This window comes from Amblyomma mixtum, chromosome 3, assembly GCF_055824585.1.
Source record: "Amblyomma mixtum isolate Tamu chromosome 3, ASM5582458v1, whole genome shotgun sequence".
In the NCBI taxonomy this organism is placed as follows: domain Eukaryota; kingdom Metazoa; phylum Arthropoda; class Arachnida; order Ixodida; family Ixodidae; genus Amblyomma; species Amblyomma mixtum.
In genome coordinates, this window is record NC_143014.1 from 273,630,516 (window position 1) to 273,656,454 (window position 25,939).

The 25,939-nt window shown below is 45.2% G+C and overlaps 1 protein-coding gene across 2 annotated transcripts in view; it reads left to right on the top strand.

Moving 5' to 3' along the window:
* LOC149354876 (uncharacterized) overlaps positions 1–25,939 on the top strand; it is a 246,907-nt gene that overhangs the window by 211,110 nt on the left and 9,858 nt on the right. For both annotated transcript variants that reach the window (XM_089583536.1, XM_089583535.1), the window contains exons 10-12: positions 2,584–2,698; positions 13,270–13,403; positions 16,562–16,657. In XM_089583536.1, the coding sequence (XP_089439662.1) occupies positions 2,584–2,698; positions 13,270–13,403; positions 16,562–16,657 (345 nt within the window). The remainder of the gene's footprint in view (positions 1–2,583; positions 2,699–13,269; positions 13,404–16,561; positions 16,658–25,939) is intronic.

Genomic DNA, 25,939 nt, shown 5'->3' on the forward strand with positions numbered 1-25,939 from the left:
TTGCAGAACTTGGCTCTGGTTTCAGAGGTGCTCAGTGTCAGCTCTGCCTGTCGCGAAAGTGTCATCCACACATGCAGATGTGCTAGGGGTGACGTGGAGGACTTCCTTCATCCTATGAAAGAGTGTGGGACTTCCTAACAGTAGTTTAACTTGACGAACTTGACCTCACTTTGCAAGGATGCAAAAGTTTTCTCTTTTGGGAAATGGGTACTGTGCTGTCATCACTGCCGAATTCAGACCAGGCTGTTATCACCTCAAATCGATGCCCTTGCCATCTGCTTTCAGCGCTATCACCATGGGGGTGCCCAGTTAGGATGGCCCACTGCCATGACAATGCCTTCTTGTTCTGGATACTCTGGATTATTCATGCTCTTTTCAAGCAGCAGTGCTGTCATGTTGAGAGAATAACTTTAAAGTACCGTATTTACTCGCATAATAGGCGCACTTTTTTGCCAGAAAATCCGGCTCAAAGTTCGGGGTGCGCCTATTACGCGGGGTAAAATTTCCGGAAATTTTTCGACTCGCAAAATTGAACACACCGCGTAAACGCACTCGTGTACGGGCCGCACCCCGTTTTCGCGAAGAAAATGCTAAAAAAAAAAGATCCGTGTAAGGGCCGCACCGAAACTTTCCGCGACACACGCGGGAATAGCCTTCGGAATGCACGCGCCGAGGCCTCCGCGATCGGCTCCGGCTGCGCGCAACGGGCGCTTGATCGCGGAGGCCACACACGTGCACAGGAGCTTTCAGACCCCGCCCACGGAGGGCGCCCAAGGCCAAGCTCATCATCGCCATCATCATCATTTTCCTCCGCCGCGAGCTTTCGCTATCTATATCGCCATCAGGATCTCCAGCTCGTTTTTTTTTTGTTGTTGTTGTTGTTGCTGTCAAGTGCTGGGATTTGCGGTAGTGCGATAGTTATCGTGGTTTATGGCTTTGCCGCGGAGCGTTGCTGTTTTAGCTCGACGGGCAAGCACCTTAACAGCTACACGGCTGGGAGTTTGCTCTCGAACACGGCAAGCATGCGGCAGGTCGGAAAATACGACGTGGCCGAGAAGTGCGGCAGTTGCGACTGCGGCGTCCCGTGTGTTCGTCCTTTTTCCGTGGTTTTTTAGCGCTCAACAATTCCTTCAAGTATGTTTAAATTTTCGTACGCGACTCCAAGCGCCGAGGTTTTCGTGGGCCTAAGTCGGGAACGTTTCCGGCTGGAGATGAAGCTTTCCAAACAGACGTTTAAAGTGAGCATCCCTGAAAACTGCGTGCGGCTATTCTACGCGATGTCGTTGTACGTGCTGTGGGTCCGCAGCAGCTGCGACGGCAGCAGCACTAGTAGGGACTAGTAGTCAGTTCAGCAAAAACTTTGTTAAAATAAAGATTGGGAAGCGGGGGGTGGCAAGGCGTCGGCTTGCAATCGTGTAAATACAGTATTGATCACAGTGCAGAGTTCGGGGTGCGCCTATTATGCGCGGAAATAAAAAAATCTGATTTTTCGCGCCCTAACTAGGGGTGCGCCTATTATGCGAGTGCGCCTATTATGCGAGTGCGCCTATTATGCGAGTGCGCCTATTATGCGAGTGCGCCTATTACGCGAGTAAATACGGTATTAGGGATGGCAAGCAGTATTTTGGGGCTATCTGTTGGTAAATTTTGTAACAAAGGTCCATCTGATCGATAGACCAAGTGGTTTTGTTTTAGTTTGTTTTCTGTGATTTGCAATGGGCACAGAGGACTACACATCATGAGAATGATGCAACACCGGCCACTTGGCATAGGAATGTAAAAGGGAGAGGAAACTGGAAGCTTCATTTGTGGTTTTCTGAGGAACATAGTCACCGTTCGCACAGAAAAAGTACTGATTTTGTTCCTAATGGCTAATCTGTAAATCTTATCTACCTTTTTGGAATTAAAAGGTATGCTAGACTGAAAGCAATATGCTTCAGTATGCTACAAAGCAATTTGCCTTTGGTTGCCATTTGCTAAATCCTGACCAGGTGGTGTTCCATCGAAATCCTGACTAACATGCCTTTTTGATTCTATTAACATTTCTCTTCAGTTACCCTTTAAGCTCTGCAAAGAATTAATCAGTTCATTGTCATGTACACATTCATTTGCACCAATTGAATACTCTTAGCCAAACAGTTGTCCAGATAAAGCATTAGGGAATCCAAGAAAAGCGATAAATGTATTGCGGCCAAAGGACTCTGTTCTTTTTAGACACAGTGCAGGGACTCCTTGAAATTTTGGGCACAAAGCCAATAAAGAAAATAGCATCTGGAAGCTGAAAATTGTATTGAAAAGGGAAAGGGGGAGAGTAGCCATATTGATAACACAGACTGGCGACTGCTTAGTCCTGTTGCTGGAATCAGAATTGGTTTATTTCATTATTTGAGTGATGCTTTGTAAAAGCTACATTTAGGATGAGATCTCAGAATGTTGCACTCAATTGAGACCTTGTGTGTGTACTCTTGCTTGAAAATTTATGCTTGGATGCTCTGTACTGGAAGTAATGAGGCAGGGCAGAGGGTAGTTAGTGTCAGTGTCAGTACACAGATGGCTTTTGCCTTTTTCTCTCCTTTTCTGAAGGGATCCTAACATGGAGAAAACGTTGGATGTGTTTTGTGACTCTGTGGCATGGCTCACAAGAGGAGAATTCACTGAAGAGGATCTTGAAGAAGCCAAGCTAGCCTGCTTTGCAAGGGTGAGTGGAAAAAGTAGTGTTGGGTTGCTTATTATGTAATTAATCTGCTTAAGATTCACTAATTTCATTCTCATTTGTGCTTATTCTTCTTTGGATATTCTTTCTCGTCTGTATAAATGTCAGCTCTGTTTAGAATCAAGAGAAAAGTAATGGCCAAGTATACCGTATTTACTTGCGTAATTTGGCCTCTTTTTTTCCTAAAGGCTTCACAAAGGGGGTGCACAGATTACAAGGATATTTCGTGAACACGTCCTAAAAAACTCTGCAAAGATCATAGTGCGCAATGTATATGGTGTATGTTGCCACGTATAAGTCGACCCTGCAACTCGTGCCCCTTGCTGGCAAAAAAAAGAAAGAAAGCTGACTCCAAATATAAATCGATGCATACCTCACCCCATGGTGGAACGAAATAATTCAGGGGAGGTTGTTACGTCACAGTTTTTGAAGCCAGACATGAAGGCTCCCCCCCCCCCCCCCCCCCCCTACTTGGCCGTTGCCTCAGCTCACTTGCGCATGCGCAACAGACAGTGCAGCAGACGACACTGCTGCACCCGATGTTACTATTGGCTGTGCCATCGGCCAAAGACTCCCAGCAGTCCTTCGAAAGCACATGGCTTCCGGCACACTTTTTGCTGTGCAGCTCGGATAGCGAGGGCCTCTCTGGAGCTTTCCTTCCTCCGTTCCCCACCCCGACCCACGTTGTGTAGTCCCCTGTGTGATGGCATGACAGTGCATGCGGCTGAGTAGTGGTAAACAGAACAGCCAACGGCTTGGTAGTTCTGGATGCTAGCATGACTCATGCTCCGAAGGTTATTGGAAGGAGGTTGCCAGAAAGCGACCACTGGCGCGAGAGAGCCGGGTAAATGGTGCACAGTTGACTTCTCTTTACTGAAACCAATTTACAAACAAATTATTGACTTTCTTTGACGCCACTCACTTACCTTTGGCGGCAATCTTCCAAATCTTGCCCTGCATGCATGCTGGCGTGCTTGCGCAGCAGGGAGCACAAAATATGCGACTGAAAGTTTTCTATAAATCCGGGCAGTAAATTAGGGGTGCACAAATTACTTGCGGGCAGAAATTACTTGAGTAAATGCGTTATTTTCATCAGGCACCTTAGTCACATGGAGTACACTGGTAGTATACTCTGGCTGCCATTGCAGTTGTCTGGCCATTATGCAGTACTAAACACCCTTTTTTGTCTTTATTCATTTTTGTCTGAGTATTAACGTATAAATTTGCACATTCCATCCATTAAGTGCATACTTGCCTTCTCTGTTTGTTTAGGCAATCCAAGGTGTTTAAAATAAATAGCCTCTTTCTTTGTGGCTCTGGGAAAGGAGTATTTGCTGCTGTTGTAGGTGTTGCCAATTGAAACTGCAAAACATCAGTGGTAGTGGAACATCAGGGGTAGTGGAGCAAGAGGCATGTGAACAGTGACCCAAGCTATTCCGGTGCCCTTGAAGTGTACCTTGAGGCCACTGCTTTTACTCAAATCACCACAGTAGTGTTCAGGTCATAGAGCTTTGCTGTGCTGCTTTTTTTCTCTGTGTGCGTATGCATGCACTTTGGCTGTTCTCAGAGTCTGTCCCATCCACGCAGCAGCAGCGCCAAATGTGGTGGCTATGTGGAGGTCCATAGGTGTTTTTTGAAAGCTTGAGCATGAGAGTTCATAACTTTCTGTTAAGGTTGCTAAAGCTTGCATGTGCATATGTGTGGTGACCTAAAAGCATTCACTATTCACTTTTATGTTCCTTTCACAATATGCAACATTGTCACCGATGCGCACTTGTTGCGTGCACTCCCAGACACCGTACGAGCATGTGGGGGTAGTGGTTTTGGTCTCTCATGAGATACCCTAGACTCGGCGTGGCAAGCTCAGCCAGAAACCAGCCACCAAGTAACAAAGAAGGGGATGGTCGTTTGGTGCCCAGCTTTCACCACTCTCAAGCCAGAGAATAGGCCAGAGTCAAAGGTTCACAAATAAAACAAACTTTAAATAGCAAATAGATGTAACAGAGGAGCTTCTAATCACTTGTAAGAACATGTACGTGATCTACAGAACAATGCAACATATGCAAAGGAATGCATTACAGAGGCTGCAACACAAGAGAGATCTTGCCACAACAGTGCGCTAACACAAGAGTGAGGCAAATACGTAGACGTAATTTGTTCACTGGGCTCTGTGTCAGTCCGACGACTGGAGGATCAAGATGTAGCCATTCTGAGGACTGCCGTGTGCTCCCTCTCTGGTCAGTGACTGAGCGTCAGAGGAGAGTCATGTGGGTGGGCTTCATTAAAGCTACAACTACAGCACAGGCTGACCGACGGAGCTAAATGTCCTTCATACAGTAAAAGCTCGTTAATTCGACACTGATGGGACCGCGAAAAATTGTCGAATTATCCGAATGTCGAATTATCGAATGAACAACAAAAAACAATGTTTGCCGCAACAGGACGTATACCTTTATTTGGCAAGGAAATCTGTAATCACCGTCTGCTTTTTCGAGCGAATTTGAGCGACTACGATAGCTCTAACAGCTGCCAGGTGCTCCGCGGCACACGCGCCGTCAGGGATTTGTTCACAGAAGTCCTCCCGCACGGACAAGGCTTCTGCGGCTTCTTTCACCATGCACTTCGGCATTTGGGACAACTGCTCACAATCGTAAATCGTCGTCGTTGTCAGCGCCTGTCACTTTTAATTATTTCATCCTCGGTCAGCTGACAGGACACAAAGGCGAGGCGCCGCAGGCCCTGCGCGCTACCCACCCGAAAGCAGCCCGGGGAGGAGGTGGGGAGGAGGTGAAGGGAGCGCGGCTCCCCGCTTATCTGTTTTTTCAGCCAGCGTTCGTGGGGACAGCGTTGTTGCTGGGACATGCGTCTTATCTTTTCTCTTTATCTTTCCTCTGATCTTTTAACTCTCCTCTATCTGCACATGGCAGCGGTGGTGGCTCGGCTGAGCCAGTAGGCAATCCCTTGCAATTTCCTTTCACCCTTCTCTCAGTCGCAACAAAACAGCAACAACAAGCAGCGCAGTAAACACGCTGACAAAGCGCGCATTTACCAAAAAAGGCGCCGTAAATAACCGCGACCGTAGCGACTGCTGCGACACAACAAAGCACAAAAAAAAAGACGCCAGCCGCTTTGGCCGCCGCTAACTCGCTTCCTCAGATGGATGGATGGATGGATGGATGGATGGATGGATGATAATATGACCATACGGATGGCCTATCAGCCGTACAGTAGCGCCGCTCATGGCAGTGTTTTTTTCTTTTTGCTCTCGGCAAACCGGCTTGGCGGGCTGCGGAGTGAAGTCGAATTAACCGACGCACGGCAAAATTTGTTCGAATTAACGAGAGTTTCGCCCCATAGACTCCTATGTATAATTGTAGGGACCTCGCGCGCGCGTCGAATTATCCGATTTTCCTAATTAACGGGGGTCGAATTAACGAGCTTTCACTGTATATAGGTTGAGCCGTGTCTGTTTGCCACTTCACACCAGAGCAGATGCGCACACATGCATAGCATCCACAATACAATCGCTCTCTCACCCTCCCACCAATACTTGCGTTGCCATTGGTCGAGTGAGGAGAGAGGTTTCCAGAAAGCTCGAGTCACATCTTTTGACCCGACGCTGCCACATGTGAGTGAAGTGGAGAGGGCATCTCATAGCACTCTCAAGGTTGCGCGCTCTCTGTCGGCAATGAGTGAAATTTTCTGCAAGGTTCACGAATCGTCTGTGGTGCGTGTGGGCAAGATTCTTTCTGGACCTTGCCGGCTTTCTAAATGTGCGCCGATTTTTATGGTACTGCCCTTTCCTCTAATGATATTGTGGAACAGTATTCACAGCACACGAAAATTGTGCACACATGCATGCACTCACAAACTGAAATGACAAATGCCAAAATGCACACATTACTATGTACAATGAGATTCACATACATGACACATGGCAATTGTCAACGTACACTTCAAAACGCGTGATAACTCGGTAACACAGTCACACTATTTTCCAACAGGAAGTACACAAATACAAGACATGCTTTCGCCTATACTTCCGCATTCAGCTCATGCATTTGGCTCAGAACATACTTGCCCCTCTCAAGCTTTCGATAGCACTCATAGCTCTTCCTAACATGACTGCAGCTTTTCCTCCTGTCTTGAGTTCTGCTCTTGTTCCTTTGCTCCTCCTCCTAGGCAAGCTTCTCTTCCATACACTGTTCTGACTCCTTTCCCTGCTTGTACTACTTTCTGTGTTTCTGCCTAGACTTTGAATCCTTCTTTTCATGTGGCTAGCATGTCTATTGCGAACAGAAGTAACGGCAGTTCATTTATGACGGCTCCACTTCTCATACCTTCTTTTTTCTCGGCGTGCACTGTTTTCTTTGCGCTTTCATCTCCAGTTCTTCGGTATACTGTTGTTTCTGGAAGCTGCTTGGCTTGCAGGTGATTTAAGCTGAACTGGTGCAAGGATTTGCCTTCTGTTAGTTGTATTGGTGTCATAATGACACTACTTTTTTAAATACACATTTTCTGCTTCGGCTGTTCGTTTTCTCTTTGCTTTCGCTTAGCCTTTCTTTTGTTTCAGTTTCTTCTTCACTTTGAAGCAATGCTCGTCGAGTTTGGTTGCACCTAACCCAACTGTCTTCAACTTATTTCTCTTTCTTTCAGTTTCTTCCTCACCTTTCTTCAAAGCCCTGTCTTGTTTGACTTCACCTTCATCAGTGGTGTTTGACTCACTTCTCTTTTCACTCTCTTCCTTAATTTTTTTTTGGGGGAAAGCCCTAGTTCATTTCCACATGTATCATCCGAGCTGCGCTCTCGTGATGAACCTTTGTTCCACTCCTTTTTCGTTCTTCGTGGACTGAACTTTCTCTCCTGCCCAATTTTTTCTTCTTTTTTTCTTTTCCTGACCCTTCCTCATGCACAGGACTCAAAGCACGGCTCATTAGCCATCAGATACTCATTCTCCTCACTTCTGCTCAATTCTTCTTCCTCAGATTCTTCCTTCAGTGTGTCAGTTTCTGTGCAGTCATCACAAGGCTTTCCCTCAGTGTGCTCCATTCCTTGCACTGCACTTTTGCCTTCCCCACAGGCAAAATTTTTTTCACCTTCCTCAACAGAAAGAGCCTTCTCGTTCCTCGAGAGTTCACTTGTAACCACTTCCAATTTTACAACCAGCTTCTTCTGACTCAAACTCTCGGTCATCACTAAAACTCTCAGATATGCAGCACTCTGGCTTCTCGATGGATGTCTAACTTCCTTCTTCATCTTCAGGAGGCTTCCTGAAGGTACACCCTGACTGAGCCATCACGGTGGCCTTCTCTCCATTGCTTACTACCCCGGTAGCAGCTACATTTTCACTTTCCTGAGGAAGCGACTCTCCGATCTGGTCTTCACTGTCTGTAATCGCAGTTGCAGGAACGGGCTGTTCCACAACCAAACTCTGACCACCTGTCTAGCTAGCTACAACCTCCTCTGTGGCTGCGAGAGACTTGATGCTTTCACTCTTCCACCCTGCTTCACCGGGGGTAAGCTCGGTTAGATCACTTATATTCCTCAACCGCTGAACCTCGACAAGCTGCCTCAAAAAGATTGCTTTCTCTCTTTCAAATTCTCTTTCAGCCTGTTTCCTCTGCCATTCTGTTTCTTTCTAAACAGCTTCTTGGGCCCTCTCTGCTTCTTCTCGTTTCCTCTCTCTCTCTCTCTCTCTTTCTCAGCAGCTTCTCTATAACACGCTGTCTTTCTCTCACCGCCTCTTCGTGAACCTCTTTATATTTCTGGTCCACCCACTTAACAAGGTCAGCCCCTTTTAGACCCTTCTGAAGGCCTAAATCAGCTATCTTCTTTAGCTTCATTCTGAGCCTGAACTCTTCAAATGCAGCACATACCTCTGCTTGGTGAACCTCACCTAACCGCTTTAGCGCGGCATCTCATAGTATCGCTCTTTTGCTAAACATTTGTTTACGGCCTCTTCGTAAGTGCCTTCACACTCTTTCTCCACCTTCTGCTCTTGCAAAAGCAGCAAGCGTCCTCTTGCAGACACACCAGAAATGTCACTAATGCACACTTATTGCATGCGCTGCAAACACCCTTAGGGCATGTGGGGTAGTTTCCATTTGGTACCCAGCTTTGCTAACAAAGCATTATTGTGCTAACAAAAATTGATAACGCAATAATAAATTTGTTTGGTGAAAAACTGGGCAAAGGTCGTCTGGTTTTGAAACAAAAACTATACAGCATCAATTATTTTTTGAGGTTCTGTCAGATACTTTAATGTATATACACACAATCAGAAGTGTCAGCAACAGAACTTCTCCATACGGTGCGATGCGCTACTGGTGCAGCTTCCTCACGAGCAGTGGCGTTGCACATGAGGAGGTTTCACCGCATCAGCAGCGAACATCACGGGATGAGCGTGCAGTTTTGGCACACTGGAGGGACGAAGAATCGCTTGGACGAAAGTGAGGACAGCACGAATTTGCTCTGGACCAGCGCGACACTTTGAAAAGGGAATACAAAAGACCAGCAACAAGTTGACCCGCGTTCTAAACGGCCACAGAGCCTCCATGTTAACAATGTGCAGATGAGCTCAGCTGCCTGGCTGACTGATGCGCGGCTGAAGCACCCAAAATCAAACTGCGGGTGGACGACTTCTTGGCTTAGAGATGGTGGCGTTCTCTTGCGTGTCTGAGGTGTGTGGGGATCAAGGCCTGACAACGGATATTTGGACAGTCGCTAGCCTAGCTGGTCATACGTCAACACAGTGCCCCTTCTGGAGCCCATCTGAATTAACCAGTATGTGCTTTGCAGTGTTGATCCAAATTAACGAGCATCAAAATTACATTACTGTTGAGCGGGGTGCTTGCAACAGTCGGAATTTCTGATTTAACGGGGTTTGAATTAACGAATTAATGAAGTTTTACGGTAGCGTACGTGGCGTTCCGCAGTGTAAATAAAAAAAAAATTACTTCCCTGTTTCATTACATTGTAACAGTGCTCCCAAAAGCATTCTTTCAAGCACCTTTCACTGTGGCCCATGTATTTTCATCCACAGGTCAATGAAATACTGTAGGAGTCTGATTCTTCGCATTCAACAAATTTTATCCAGTCTTTTATTGTGCATCCAAGCTTGCTGTAGAGGCTCGGCTTGGTCATTCTACACAGTCTCTGCAGCTTATTGAGTGCAGGAAAAACAATTTTAGCATTTGTATACAATATTCCACTGACCTGTGCACGAAAATACATTGTGCCGTGAACCTGTGCAATGTTTGTTTTGCCTACGCAATGGCTCAGTGGTTATGGCGCTTGGGTGCTGACCCGAAAGACGCAGGTTCAATTCCGGCCGCGGTGGTCGAATTTCAATGGCGGCAAAATTCTAGAGGCTCGTGTACTGGACAATGTCAGTGCACGTTAAAGAACCCCAGGTGGTCGAAGTTTCCGGAGGCCTTCACTACAGCATTCCTCATAGCCTGAGTCACTTTGGGATGTTAAATGTGCTCTGAAACACCTTCCGAGGAGAGCACATCAACTTGCTCAATCACTGCATTGTGTTGTCATGAACACCTGAGCCATGTATTACACTTCTACGTGCAGCAGAGAACCCACAATTGCGTGCGCAAGTTGGTGAGCCCTTCCCAGTGACTTTTTCATGCTCACACCCTCCATCACTCTCACCTGCGTATACAAGTTGAGAAATGGCTGTTGGTTGGATTCTTCCAGACGTCAGGCAGCTACCATGGCTGCGGCCAATAAGCCTCGTAGCTCCGGCGGGTCAGGAAGCTCCGCCCCCGGAGGTGGGTCCGGTGGAGGAGTGCCAACCTTCCAACGTGCGAAAAGTGACGAGAGGAGAGGGAAAGGCACAAAGACGCTGAAATTCAAATTTCAACTACAGATAGCTCAGCTTCTACAAAGTGCATTAAAGGGTCACTGAGGAGAGCTCTATTAATATTTTTTTTATAGCAAAATCCGATAGTTCGGCATTTCATGGCTTTGTTGCCACTTGGCCGGCAGTGAAAGAAGCCTTTATTTCCAAGAAATTTGGATTCTAAGTTGAAAAAGTTTTTCCCGCCGCTCCGATTCAAACTTGGGATTCTCCTATGACGACACAGGACTAAGTGACGTGAAACATGACGTGCACATGACGTAACGCAGACTCCGTGATTTCTGGCGGCCAGCAGTGCTGCCCAGCAGTGCGGCCCAGCAGCAGCCGAAAAGAAAGCTACCGCCAGCCGCACGTTTAAGGCATCTATCGGCTATTGCGGCCTTCGCTTCGTTCACGTTTGCAACGGCGTTTTGCCAGCGTTACAATGGATCCCGTTCTCAAAGTCGTCAACGAAGTTCTCGCAAATCGACACCTTTAGCATACAGTGTACCTTGTTACCATTAGCGGAATACCGGGAGCCCGCATACCGCTGTGAGTAGGCGCTGATTGGTCCCGGCGCTGCAGGAGCGCGCGTAGCTGTCGGGTACGTGGCGCCATCTGGCGACGTCAAGAAGATTTGCGCTTGCATTTGCTGCGCCTCAGTAGTTCGTTGCTTCTCGTGTCCTAGTATTGCTAGAACTATTGGTTCTAGCAACACTGTTTTGTCCTATGACGTCATGAAGCTTGTACTTGCGAGTTTGGCCTGTGGCGGCGATACCTGTATTTTGGTTCTTGCTCTTTTCTATGTTACAAGAGCTTTGTTGTCAGTATGAATGGCGTTTTTGTAATCAGGAGCTGGTATTCTGTCGATGCAAGTCAACTTGAATTTCTCCTCAGTGTCCCTTTATAAAAAATTCTTGCTGGACAATATTCGAGAAACGGCATGCTTTAGCATCCCAGGCATACTGCAATTTTATTAGAGCCTCTTTAAACCCTCATAAATCAAACCTAATGTTTGTTTTTTCATGTTCTGTGTTGAGAAGTGCTGGCATACGATGTTATCATTTTGTTGGTCACGCAAGAGGTGATCAGATTTCTCCGGAATTATTGCAGCCGAGCGCAACTTACTCTGCAGTGTTCAAGATGTTGCAGATTTTGTAGGCACCTTATATCACAAGCTCTTCGTCACCTTTTAACTGAGTGCAGCCGAGAGCAGAAGTGATTATTTTCTTTGACAACCGCTGTTCACGCTTGCTGCTTCACCTCCATCAAGCTCAGTCCATTTGAAGGCACAGCTTTTCCCAATAAACAGTTTTCTTTGAAAGCCTTCAGCTGTCTTGATGATGATGACAAATGTTTATGGTGCAAGGGCAGCTTTGGTCAAAGAGCGCCATGACACGAGGTGTTTTTCATCTATACGAGGTGGGGTCAAAGACCCATTTCCCAAGCATTTGACTCTCAATAAGCCGAGCACCAGACCAGGGAAAAGCTTGTACCCACTGTATCACCGGTGGGCACCGAGCAGCACTGGGGATTGAACCGCGCACATGAGAAGGTGCACGGACGCTGAGCTCACTAGGCCACCACTGCGGTTCAGCTTTCCTCTTTCTGTCCCACTGCCGTCACCACCATGTGACACCATCAGGTGTCACGTGGTGCCCAAAGTGAGAGGCACCTGAATGATTACTTACGGAAAGATTGCTACAGTCTGAACTAACAGAGCAGAGGGGTTCTTGATTTACACTGGATGGTGTGTGGTTGTGATCGAATATTTGGGAAGCACACTGTTGTTATTAAGAACAGGGGCCAGGTGACATGTGCTGTGTGAAATTTCACTTTTTTGTGAACGCGCTTTGTTTGGCTATGGGTTTCTTGTATTGTATTTTGCTTTATAGTTCATAATAAACTATTAAAAGTTAGCGATTTTGAGTCTATTGACCTTCTCATGTCCATGTCTTGTGTTGTGCCTTAAGTTTCAGTTCGCATTGCACCAACTCACCCAAATTGCCATCTTGGCGTCCCTTCACATCAGTAACAGAGGATGGCCACTGTGGTGGCAAAGTGGTTATGGTGCTCAGCTGCTGACCCGAAAGATGCGGGTTCGATCCCGGCCTTGGCAGTTGCATTTTGATAGAGGCAAAATGCTAGAGACCCGTGCACCTTAAAGAACCCCAGGTGGTCGAAATTATCCGGAGCCTGGCTCCTCTATGACGTCCCCATAGCCTGAGTTGCTTTGGGACGTTAAACCCCATAAAACCACAAAACCAAAATATAAATCGATAAGTAGTGCACCATTTAGTTCTGGATGTCATTGGCGTCTTCTATGCTTGCGCAGGCTGATGGAGTGGGAATGATTTCTGAAGTCTTAGACTCCTGACATGCCACATATTATCTACGATTTAATGCATTTAAATTGTGCAGTCCTTGTTCAGTTTGCACTTAGCACACTTGAATATTGGAACACTTTCATGTGCCTTCAATTAACTTGGCTACTTTAAACATTGCAGTTATGACTTAGGGTTATGCAGCTGTCATAATGGGTAATGGGTTTACGCAACTTATGTTATGGGTTTATGCAGTTGTCGAGGAAATCAAAATGAAACCTTTCTGTGGTGGTGGCAGAAGTACAACTGCTGTGTGGTGGATGGAGTTTTGTTGTGTCATTTTGGGCTGTGTTTAAGTGGTGTTGTCATCCTGGTGAGCGCAGGTTGACAAGCCCATCACCCCGGGTGACCGTGGAGTTGCAGCATTTCTGCACGGAGTCACCGATGAGATGAAGCAAGAGCACAGACAGCGATTATTTTCAAGCACCAAAGATGATGTCATCGCAGCAGTCAAGAGGTGAGTGATGAACACCTAGAAGCTGGAGAACTTTCTGAGAACACATTGTCATATTGCTCAGAGGACTGTTGCATGCACGTGGAACTGATGGTAGTCTGAGCGCTCTGCATGTGTTTGCAACACCCCAGAGAAAGCACATTTTTATTGTTCTGTTTAACTCTTTCGCTACCGCGGAAAAAGGCACGATTTGGAGTGTACTGAAAGAAAAAATTTTTTCCCAAGAACTAAATGCATGAAATTGTAGCTTATTAGTTACACTTCTGAATGAAACAAACAGAAGAGTTGTGTGTGCAAAAGTAAATGAACATTTATTTGTGAAATTTGCTAAAAACACAAAAAAGTATATAGCAAAAACAAAAATTACCGGCTGCACTAAGCCCGAACTTGATTAGAGGAAAACTGGAATATACAAACTGTTGCACATGTTTATAGCTGTCATTATTCACAGTTTCAGCTATGAGAAAAATTTACTGCACTTTCCATGGCTTGTCAAGTCAGGGGTCATGACTGTGGTGCAACTGTGAAGAGCAATCAGGGGTGAAGATGTGAAGCAGAGGTAGACTGATAAGTGCTTCACATAAGGTTTTATCTTTGTTCCTCCCTTGTTCTCTGATAGCCGAGCTTGTAGTTTCTTCTTTTTTTCATTCTTTTCGGTTGGTGTTGAATGGATTCTATGAGAGGATTGGGGGCGTGGACTTCTTTTCCCTCATCATACCCGAAGATTTCTTGAATGAGCTGCTCCCTGAAAGCCAGCTGATAAAATTTGGCATTTTAGGCAAGCTCTAAAACATCAGGATCGATGAAATAAGTTTTATCGATGTGGCTCAAAAGCCAGGACACTTTCCAAGTCTTGCCAATAGAAGCTGCCGCCACTGAATCATCCGGGTCCGTTACGTGCAAAAAACAAACAAAAAGCGAAAAACCAATTTTGAGAAATGATTTTTGATGGCAGAGGGCCAGAATAGATTATTCTGGTATTTCAGTAGAGATACAGTCGTGGCTGGTCAACAATTCCAATGTATATGATGATTCCAATGAACATCAGAATATCCAACAGATTCACGTCTTCCCATGAGCCGTCACGCCGAATTTGCTGAAAATCTTCATCCATGCATACTTATTAGTGTTTCCGCACACGGTCTTCATCATTTCCGCCGTGAAGAGCATCAAAAAAAGTCGAGAAGTCGAGTGAATCTCCGAGCGCCGCTCCGCAGCGATGTGCCGATATGGACGCCTAGCTGTCGTCTTGGTTGAAAAACGCAACGCAACCTTGAGCATTTGGCAAACTGTCTTCGCTATACGTTGTCAAGACCCTGAAGCACAAAAATAAACCACTGTCATCAATTACAAACCGTATGCACCACAGAAAACACACAGCGAACGAAAACAGAACTTACATGCAAGTACGCGCTGACGTTCCAGGCTCCCGAGGCGAAGTGTTGCTGTAGAAACCGAAATCCCACGTTTGTACATTGTTGCCCGACTAATAACCGCTGCTTTCGTCGCAAAAAACGAAACCGAAACCAGCCGACGTGCTCGGTGTCAGCTTTCGCTTTCGAGGAGCGCGCGGCGACGCGGACGCCATTTCCTCCGGCTGACGCTGCCGCGGCCGTTCAAAGTTTTATTTTTCACGGCGCCCCCTCATGTCAAAACACTAAAACCAAGGCTGCAATCGAAAGAGCAGTTGTTGTGCTCGCTATATAGATGGCGGAGCACGTCCACGACGCTCCAAAATGAGCTTTTTTGCGCGGGCGATTTGAATCAATCATATGCGAACGATGGCCTATGGCGCGGTAGCGAAAGAGTTAAGGAATGGTAAGGTTTAGACAAGGTGTTCACATCACTTAAACCAATAGCTTTCAAAGAAAGGGATACATTTTGTGAGAATAACTTCGAAGTGATAGCATTACAACTTGTACGCTTTCCCTTGCATGACTGTTGCATGCTCTTAACTCAGGGGTTCTCATACTGGGTTCTGTGGAACCCAGGGATTCCTTGGAGTGCTTTTATGGGCTCCCCGAGTACCTTAAACGGGGATGTGGTTAAAGGGACAGTGAGGAGAGCTCTATTAATATCCTTTTTAAAAGCAAAATTCGATAGTTCGGCATTTCATGGCTTTGTTGCCACTAGGCCGGCAGCGAAAGATGCATTTATTTTTAAGAAATTTGGATTCGAAGTTTAAAAAGTTTTCCTGCCGCTCTGATTCAAACTTTGGATTCTCTTATGACCACACAGGACTAAGTGACGTGAAACATGACGTGCACATGACGTAACGCAGACTCCGTGATTTCTGGCGGCCAGCAGTGCGGCCTAGCAGCAGCCGAAAAGAAAGCTACCGCCGGCCGCACGTTGAAGGCATCTATCGGCTATTGCGGCTGTCGCTTCGTTTACGTTTGCACCGGCGTTTTGCCAGCCTTACGATGGATCGCGCTCTCGAAGTCGTCAACGAAGTTCTCGCAAATAGACACCTTTAGCATACCGTGTACCTTGTTACCGTTAGTGGAATACCGGGAGCCCGCCTACCGCCGGTCTGCAGGCGCTGATTGGTCCCGATTCTGCAGGCGCGCGCGTAGCTGCCGGATACGTGGCGCCATCTGGCGCCGTCAAGGAGATTTGCGCATGCATTGGCTGCGCTTCAGTGATTTGTGGCTTCTTGTGTCCTAGTGTTGCTAGAACCATTGGTTCTAGCAACACTGTTTTGTCCTATGACGTCATCACGCTTGTACTTGCGAGTTTGGCCTGTGGCGACGATACCTGTATTTTGGTTCTTGCTCTTTTCTACGTTACAAGAGCTTTGTTGTCAATATGAGTGGCGTTTTTGTAATCAGGAGCTGGTATTCTGTCGATACAAGCCAACTTCAATTTCTCCTCAGTGTCCCTTTAATAAAATGGCCAATTTTGTCATGACAAGCCTCTGTTAGATGTTTTCAATTTCAGCAGCAACATGTGTGAAACAAGTGGTTATGGCTTTGACATTATGAGAGATTGTGTAGCACCATGATTTTGTTAATGAGCTGAAGATGCAGTATGGGGACGTGTGGTTTCAGCAGTTGTGGAGGTGGTATTCTAGTTCTACTCGGGTGTCTTTCTCTTGTCAAGACCTTGTGCAGGTTCATCTGTAACACTACAGTATTCTCGATTTCTCTCTCCTCACTTAGATGTGCCAGTGAAGGTGGCTGCACATCAAGTGTTGCTGTCATCGGCCCTGAAAACAAGTTCACAGAGACTGGGAGGCACTGGCTTGTCCACAGAGAGTAGGTGCCATTGTCCACAGCAGTTTTTAAGGTCGTCTACTTTTTGCACCATGTCTTGAAAATTGAACGCTCGCATCCACTGGTCTACATTTGTGCCCATGTGTTGGCTTTGAGGTTTGTTGCATTACTTTGTGCCTTCCTTCGTCCTTTGCCAATCACTTCTTAGCTACAAGGACTTCTGATGGGAAAGTTAGTGCTGCCACAATGCTGTGCCCTTCAGCCTTAGCCGTTGTAGCTTTATGCAGCAGCATTCTGAAGGAAGCACCAGAAGGAAGTGCTGTACTGCTATTCGGTTGCATCGTATGTGAAAAGCTGTGCACATACGTGGTTTTATTCTTCTAGTTCATATTCCTGTTGAAATCAGCAGCTGTAAAACACATTGAAGAGTTTTATCCAGAGGAGGCCAAAGCACATGCAAAGCTGTGCTGGAGTGGTGGACTATTTCAGTTTTACATCTAGAGTTTGCTGCGGCAGTGTTTTTCAGTTTTATAACCTTGGAACCTTGCAGTAGGATTGTGCTGTAGTTCTTTTTTTTAACACTTGCGAGCAGTTTTAGTGTTATAGACACTGAGTTTTTTAAAAAAGTGACGTACTGCCTTTGCCAAAAGTAACCAAGCAATGGGGTTTGTTTTTTAGCCATGTCACGGAGCACTTATGGCACCTCTTAAGTTCTAAATGTGCGTAAGGTAAGGAGAACCCTTGTTCTCACCTTTGAAGACCTTTTCGTCTTTAAGGGTGCTGTATGGGCTCCACTATATGGCTGAGAAGCAAACTGTGTTGCCTAGTTACTTTTGACATAGAGGTACATTACCCTCATCGCTCATCACATGCAAGGGAAAATGTTGCTGTGTTGGTTACGACCGGAGTCTACTCCAATTAGACTCAACTACACTCTTTGTTGGTTACTGAAATGTCCTGAGTGTTTTTCATTTGGGAGACAATTTGGGAGACTTCACAAGTATGAATGCACATGGATGTACTATCTGCAACGAATGAAACTGAACAAGAAAACTGAGGTGGCAACACAAAAACACCAACATATTAGCTCTTGGAGAGCAAATACAAGCGAGGTCGATTAACACTTCTCAAGAACAGTCTTCGTGCCTTTGAAGTTAAAATAACCTGAGCTAGTATTGAGCTTCCCCTATCTGAGAGGTTCTTATTTTGCTGTCCGTGGCTCAGTTGTCTTGTTCGCATTTCATTTCTTGTTGATAGTACACCCTTCCAATTTTTTAACATGAACGCGCGAGCATCGACTGCTTGGTGCAGTGGTGCCGAGGCGCAGCAGAGCAGAAATCGGGAGAGGGAATCAGCATGTGCACCGATCATGCTGCTGTGGCTATCGTTGTCTGCTTGGCTGTTCTGTTTTGTGCGAAGCCACCCTTGCGAAGAAAGTTTTATGGCTGAGTTCTGAGAGCGTTTGTTACTTGTTCTATGTGCTGCGTGTTTGCGGCTCTAGACTGGTGCAAACGCATAGTGTTCCAAGCAAGACTCTAGGCCCCAGTTGCATTTGCAGGTAGCGTCTCGAGAGCATTTACATTAACGAAATTAACGTGGCAATAGTGAGGGTCCTCTTCAATCAGTTTTTCGTCAGTAGCAATTGCAACTAGTTTCTTCTGCATGCTAGGCTATTCCCAAACGTATGCTCTTTTCAGAATCACTCACGCTATATGCAGTGGATGAAAACGCAGCTTCTTGGGGCTCCGATGCATAACAGCTGATGATGGGCGGAGGTTGCTTCACACTAACCAGAACAGCCTAGCAGATGAAGCTTATTCCAGCAGCACAAATTGTGGGTGTGCCCCTTCCCTCGCACACTTTCTCTTCTCCTTCTTCCGGCGCTGCAACGCCAGGTAGTCGACACTTGTGTGTTCGTGTAAAAAAATTGAAAGGGTGTACATAGCATACCAGATGTATCAGTAACTTTACATAGCTTAATAAACTTCGAGTGCTCTTAGATTAATATTTTACCAATTTAACCTTGCCTCTGCTCAGGAATTTTTAGAAGCCAGCAGATAGAAGGGGTAGAAGATGGTGACAATGGAGCAAACTGGTGTTGTAGTTATAAAAATGGTAGATTCTGGAAATGTGAGATGTGTGATGAAAAAAGAACTGCATTTGGCTTCCGTTAATTTAGTGTTAGTTAATTTGGCCTTTGTTTTTGTTGGCACGATTGAACTGTGCCCAAAGGTCCCAATGGGCAGTCATATGCTGGTATGAAGGGAATAGTTTATTATTTCAGTCTCAAAATGCTAAATTCTATGTATTTCAGTTGAAGAATTGGCTGCTGGAAGTATAAAAATGCAATGGCAGTTCCAAGTGTAAAAAGTGTATCTTGAAATCTACTACTTAAGAGTGCAGTTGCGACGGAAAGTATGTTTGCCACACAAGCAGAGCCATTACCATATACTATACTCATGTAAAGGCCACACTTTTTTTCTGTGCTTCTGACGGGGTGCGGCCCTTACACGGGACCAGCATTATTCCTTTAAATTTTCCCGACTACAGTGAAGCCTCGATTATGCATCCTTTTTTTTTTATGCTGTGACATGCATTTTTATGAGGAATTAATGCAGTCGCTGCGAACCCTTGAAATACATAATGCATTGAAAGCATGGGCGATTGGACGTGCGCTGGACGACCACCACAAATTAACTGCATAAAGTAAAACAGATTGCTAGATCAATTTACAGGCAGACGCCATATGGTTCTAAGATGAGAGATCCTCCGAAGATCTGGTGCTCTACTGACCGATGGTTCGGAGAGGCGTGTCTCGCGTGAGACCCGCCACCACCAATGTGAGGTGGAGTTCTCTTGGCCTGTTTTTCGGCACGCTTCACTGTTGAAGGCATTGCAGAAATCAGTTACACATTCATTTTAATGTGAGGTTATTGTGTGTTGGTGAACTGGTAACAAGGTTAGACCTTTTATAGTAAACTATGACTAGATTCAAAGCACTTTTGGTGCGGCTTTGATGCGAAGCACACTAGGCCTAATGACACCAGGTGAACGGCGTGCTACTACGGCGCCCGAGTCTGGTAAGCTGCGTGTTGCCGCAAAGAAACGCGCTGCTAGCGTGGGTGCACCCCGTTCTAGTTCTTCTTTTGCTCAGCATAACGATTTGTGCTTTGTGGTGCGAATGCCGAGCACACACGATAAGGTAGCAGCGCTGCGGCACTCCGTGCTCATGGTTCCAGGTGTAGTCCAGTGCGCACAATGACGCGTGCGTGGTCGTACTGAGTGTTGCAGGTAGTTATCGTCTATCAGCTCCCAGTGTAACTTACCACGTGGGCAGATTATGCACACATGAAGCAATTCTTTAGTTTTTTTTTCCCAGAAATACTGGCTGCCAAGTTTAGGGTGCGGCCCTTACATTGGTGCAGTCCGCACACAAATATATACAATATCTGAGGTCCCCCAATGACAGAGAAGCCAATCGTTGTACAAGCAGCAATGGTATCTTGCTTCCTCTTAGGGATGTGACGTCACCAGCTGCACGCCCGTCTATATTCGCTCTGTGTTTGCTTAAAGAAAGAATTTCGAGCTAGTTTCTGGCCATTTCAGGCAAATAATGATCAAGGCTATCACTTGCAGTTGTGAATTAAGCCATTCAGCGCCCATACGAGAGGTTTTGTGACAGTATACAAGACATCATTTGTTGCTATAATGGGACTTACTTTGGTCGAATGTCAGTTTTGGCTTTGTTTTCGTGTTTTCACATTTCTATAATTTTTTTCCTTGTGATTTTAGAACTTTATTCGTCACAACTATTGTAGGGAGGTTGAAGAAATATAATGTGACGGTGTACTTAAAATGCTCAAAAATCCGCCGGAATTGCCCTCTAACAACAAAAGATAATGGAGTAAGCTACTGAAGCCTTCCAGACCGTTGGCAAGCACTCAGTCGCAAGTCGTGGAGATCACACAGCTAGCATAGTTGCCACTGCCGCGGAACCCAGAGATAGAGCTCCACCCCATCCTCCTACCTCCCATGATGCTTGCACGCTGTTGTTATATCTTCTCCTTATCTCCTTCGAAGAGGCAGCACAGCCTTGCGGGTGTATAGCCTCGTGGGTGTATAGCCCTGCTGGCTGTGTACCCAGACTCCCTAGTCAGCAGTGCATAGTTCAAATTATCGATGACGGAGCCGATTCATGTTGAAATTCTCGCAATTAAAAGACCAAGTCATACAGTTTGAATTGTCCAAAAATTCAAATTAATGAAATTTGAATTGACAGGTATTCACTGTATTAAATGTCTAGTATATGTTACGATAGATGCTAACAGTGTTACTCTATTCCACTTTGTGCAGCTAACAAAGAAAATGCATATGCTCACTTTGTCTTTGAAGACCTTTTTAGAAGGCATTTTAAGTGAATATAAGTGCTTTTTGATAAGAAGTTTAAAATTATACTCTGTGGGGTTTAAACTGGGGGAGATATGCACATTCTCCCCGTTTTACCGCGGCTCACACAGTTCAAAGCCGCGCGGACCCCACCCCGTGGTCGCGAGCGCTACTGAGCGCACGCCGACCGCGGAGGGCCTTGCTCTGCGGGAACAAAGGAACGACACACTGGCTGACACAAACAAGGCATTTATTGCTATAACAACAATAACGCCAGCTAGCAACAAAATACACTGAGGAATCGAGGATGTCCGACTCACCAGCACGGCTACGAGTGAGGGTTCGCCCACGGTAGGGCAGAGGGAAAACTTCGAGGCCGGACGGGACAGGCTTGGCGGGAGCAAGTTCCGACCAAGAGGCGCCCGTCGACGAAGAGCGAAGCCGCGAGCGAAACGTCCGCTTGCTTCCCGGTCCCAGGGAGAAGAGAGATAGCCTTCCCCCGCGCGCGAGCGGCAAAACACGCCATCCGTGGCGCTGCTGTCGCTGCGACGCGAGCGCCCTCTCCTGTTCAAAGTAACCCCACTAAAGGGAGTGCGTTGCGGGGAAGCTAACCACAGGGAACTAGTGAGTGAGGGAAAGCGAACGCAGGGGACGAAGGCGTCCCCACAACTCCCAATTTGAACCGCTATACTTCATGACCCACAGAGCCTCAAGTAATAATAGTGTACTGTAAGTTTTGATGCTACTGATATGCAGTGCCAATAAGACAGCTCTTTGTTCCATGAGCTCTACTTTGAATTTTTTATATTTAAAAATTTCCCAAATGCATATTAGTACTAAGGAATCTTTAAGCGATTAAGGATGAAAGGCCGTGTTTAGGCACCAAAAATGTCCAAGCCAGTGGTTCTCAAGTGAGCGTCCATTGACCTTTTCTGGTTTTTAATGATATTTCTGGGTTGTTTGAAGATTTTCCTCTATGGTGAAGCCTCGTAGCTTTTTTGCTAGATGGCATGACCTGATGGACCCTTCTGGGCTTCTTCAAGTCATGCATTTGAATTGCAAGCAGAAACTCATATATTTTCTGTGAAAAGCGTGGCACAACACATGGATTAGTTGCTGCATTCGGCCAATGCAGCATTTTTTTCTCTTCTCTGCATATCCATAACATAAGTTCAGTTGACAGTCACAACTAGTGGCGTAATCTGTCCTTTGTCATCATAGCACTTTCACTTCCTCTTTCTTAGACTTCGCAGCAGTTTGCTAGAGAAAACCAGCGCACTCATAAGGAGACTAGCTGATTGGGCTAGTTGGGAGTGTGGACATTATGGGAGTGCAAAAGAAGTGCCCCCCCCCCAGCTTCCGAAATTATTCAAACAATAATTTAGGAGTGCTTCCACCCCCTCTTTTCTTTTTGTGCTCTTTTCTTTTCTCTTTTATTTTTATTGTCAACACATTTATGGTTGAGAATCACTAGTTCTATTCATATTCTCAGGTGAACGTTCAAAGAAACTTTATAAATATGCAATAGTAGTTAGATTTTAATGCTTATATACGCTGGGGTCATTTTTTTAGAATCTGTGTTGGCTTTAATGTGTATTGTAAGGAGAATGTGTGGCATGATATGATGCAAGACATCACAGAGGGCTCTGCTAGCTAGAACTAACCAAAGTGATGAATCATATTTATGGCAGTTTTGCCACTTCGTTACAAAGTTTGTTGAGAAAGACCTAATTTTGAGCTGACAGTAGTCAGCTGAACATGCACTGCATGATATCATATGTCACTCTAGAAGGTCTCCTGGTAGCAAAAAAAATAAGTTGAATTTTGTTACATATATAGTTTTGTTGTTCTCAAGATTTTTTTGAAGGTTGTCTCATTATTTTGTTTTGTTAAGACATTTGTGGGAGCTGTGTTGTACGCAATTGAATAAATTATGCCCATCACTGACTTGTGCATGTTGTGCTGCTTACCTTTGCACACGAAACATCTATTCTTGTTTTAAGGTTGTTTACAAGGAGACCATCCATTAATCTAATGGAGAGCTCTCTTTGACTGCTGTTTCATTTGGCTGGCAGTTGCAGTAAATTTGCTGGCTGTTGGTCTAACTCAAGCAGGAAAATGTGTAAAAATGTTTTGGATGGTGTGAAAGTAACTGCTGGAAGAATGAGAAATGTGGTAGCAAGAAATATAGTTCTTTCTTAGTAGCATAATCTAGTTCATGAAATTAATGCATAATAAATCTGTCTTTCATTTATCATGCTTAGCTGTGCTGCTTTTTAACAGTGGAGGAGGGGAAGAAGAAAAAAAAGTCGGGGAGGTGGCTCGATACATTTTGATTACCAAATACAACAAAAGATCTGATTGTCATGTTCTTTATGTAAATAATGTAATATAGTGAGATCTCATTGATATGAATCTCATGGGATCACAAAAAATATTCGTATCACATGAAATTCGTACCCTCGGGAATGAACGATATCCGTGTTCTGAAGCAAGCGAAGTGCATTCTTACAAATCCATTTAGGGCAGCGCTTAATGCTCACAGATGCGTTTGCAGCTCACACATTGTAATTATTCGTAGTGTTGCGGGAGTGTTCAGAACACTCTAAATTCTGTGCATTGTGCTCAGTGCTCTTCAAGGGTGAAATTTTATAAATTTTAAGGTGTGGGATTATTTGAATAATTGAATATGAATTGATTGTTTGTTGTTCGGTTTGTATTCAATTCGAGAAATTGATATTCAAGAATTTTCTAATATTTGCTGGTGATTGAATACCATGCTGACTTTCATAAAGCTGACCTTGGCAAAACCCCTATATTTGGGCAGATTATCTGAAGGCGGAGTTTAAATTGTCCAGAAGACAGTTCAAGGGCGGCCTCTTTGCTATCATCTCCGTCGTTTTTTGATGCATGTACCAATAACATTTGGGCACTGCTAGGCTCGGACCTGAAGTGAAATTCCACATGTGAGCTTTTCCACGTGTCACATGCGATGAAAGCAAGATGGCTGACCACCTGCTTTAAACAATTGCAATGCAAAAGCATGCGTTTTTTCGTTTTATTCTTCCATAATATTTTACAAACTTGATGCCACACACATAGCATTCATCCTATCACCTTCACAACTCTTCCAGCATTAGCTCTGCCATCTTGCTTTGGTCAGCTATGGCACCTTCACTGGGTGTGGCTGCCTTGTGAAGAGGTCTGAGGCACCCTCTTTGGAAAGTGGTTCGCCGTTAGTCGTTCTGGGCTGTCTGTGCTTTGCCTCTGGACTTAGGTCGTTTGATCTGGTGCTGGTACTGTTGTAATCCAAGTGTAGAGATCCATCAGTACCACTGCCCGAATAGAAAACGGTGTGTCTGACTGTAAAGCAACTTTTCCAGGCATCTGAACCACTCAAAGGAAACCGAGTAAAAAATGCTGAGAGTGATAACACCTTGTGGATGTCGGTAATAACGAACCAAGGACAGTGCCACTCAAGATAAAAATCAACTTTTGTGCTCCTCCACAGGACCAGATGATGCATGTGGAGGAATCAAAACCATGTGAGCGCGTCTTCATAAACCTAATACTCTTTTTTTCCACAAGAAGGTAGCACAAACACTAAAGGGTGTACATTAGGACGCCATAAAAAGAGGGTATGTAGCAGATTAACTTCATGCAGGAGTGGTTCTTGAATTGAGAGCACGTTGGCCAGCAGAAATATTTGGAGGAAATTAACATAAAGTTGTTTGCAAAAGCTGACTGTTCAATGCTGCTGTTAAAAAATTGAAATCAGAGGGCATTTTTTTCTTCTCAGGCTCTTTGCCACATTGTGACCTATGACATGGGTTGTGATTTAGTACAAGTGCTCATCTAGAAGATTGCTAGTTTGAGTACCTTTAATGTAAGGATTATAAAGGTGCTAGTAGAAGCCATCTTTTTTTTTTTTTCTGAGTAAAAGTCCAAAGTACTGATAAGGCTGTTAGCTTGCTCAGTTGAGCCGAGTTGGATCTTTGTCTTCATGCAACCCAAGGATGGTGGCGGCAGCTTTCAAAGGGTTATCCTGCTCAGCTGGGATGACTGTGGAGTACATGCTGATTACACGAGAAGTCTTGTTCATTGGATGTTAAAGAAGGTATTTTTATGGATCATTGTGTCTGTCTCTCGTGGTGTTAATATTGGACAGTGCCGCAGAGTGTGGGATAGCGGTTTCAATGCACATATATTAATTTCATCTAATAAGTTTCACACTATGACACAAAGAACACATTAGTACTTTGTTAACTTGTCTGTTTTCAGAACAACTCTTATCTTCATATGCTAGTCATCTGGAAGCAGATAGACATTTCATAGCCCGTTGCTTATGTAGAAATATGAATAAAAGACCTTTACGTATGCATGACTTTTGTAATGTTCTTTATTTCATATTTCTTGCGTCATATTTGTTAGAGAGTGTTCAGAAATTCCGAAGCAATCCTTGTGAGGAACTGTGAAGTATACAAAGCATACTGGCTCACACTGAATGAGGAAGTCATCTGAGGAAGGTCTAGAATGAAGTCAATTGCCACGTACACAATGAATAGCTTCTCTTTTTAGCGAGGTGCAAAGAAGCACTTGTGGCAGGCAGTGCAGAACAACAACACAGGAGGGATTAGTTTGGGTTGTAGCAACACGCCTCACTGCTAGCATGAGGGGCCCATGCCATGCCTCGTATCATTAGTGTCCATGGCGTTGAATGTACAGTAATTGAATGTACACCTTACTGTTTTTTTTTTTTTTGCAGTGAGGCTGTTGTTATCAGTCAGCTTACAGCGAGGTGTAATAGAATGTGCATTCAGGCTGGAAGTGAAATTTGTTACATATTGCTGTCACTCTTATTTGATGCATTTCTTCTTCTCTTCCATTGTCGCTACCACATCTGTGGCTAGTAGGCAGCAAATTTGAATTTGAAAATGT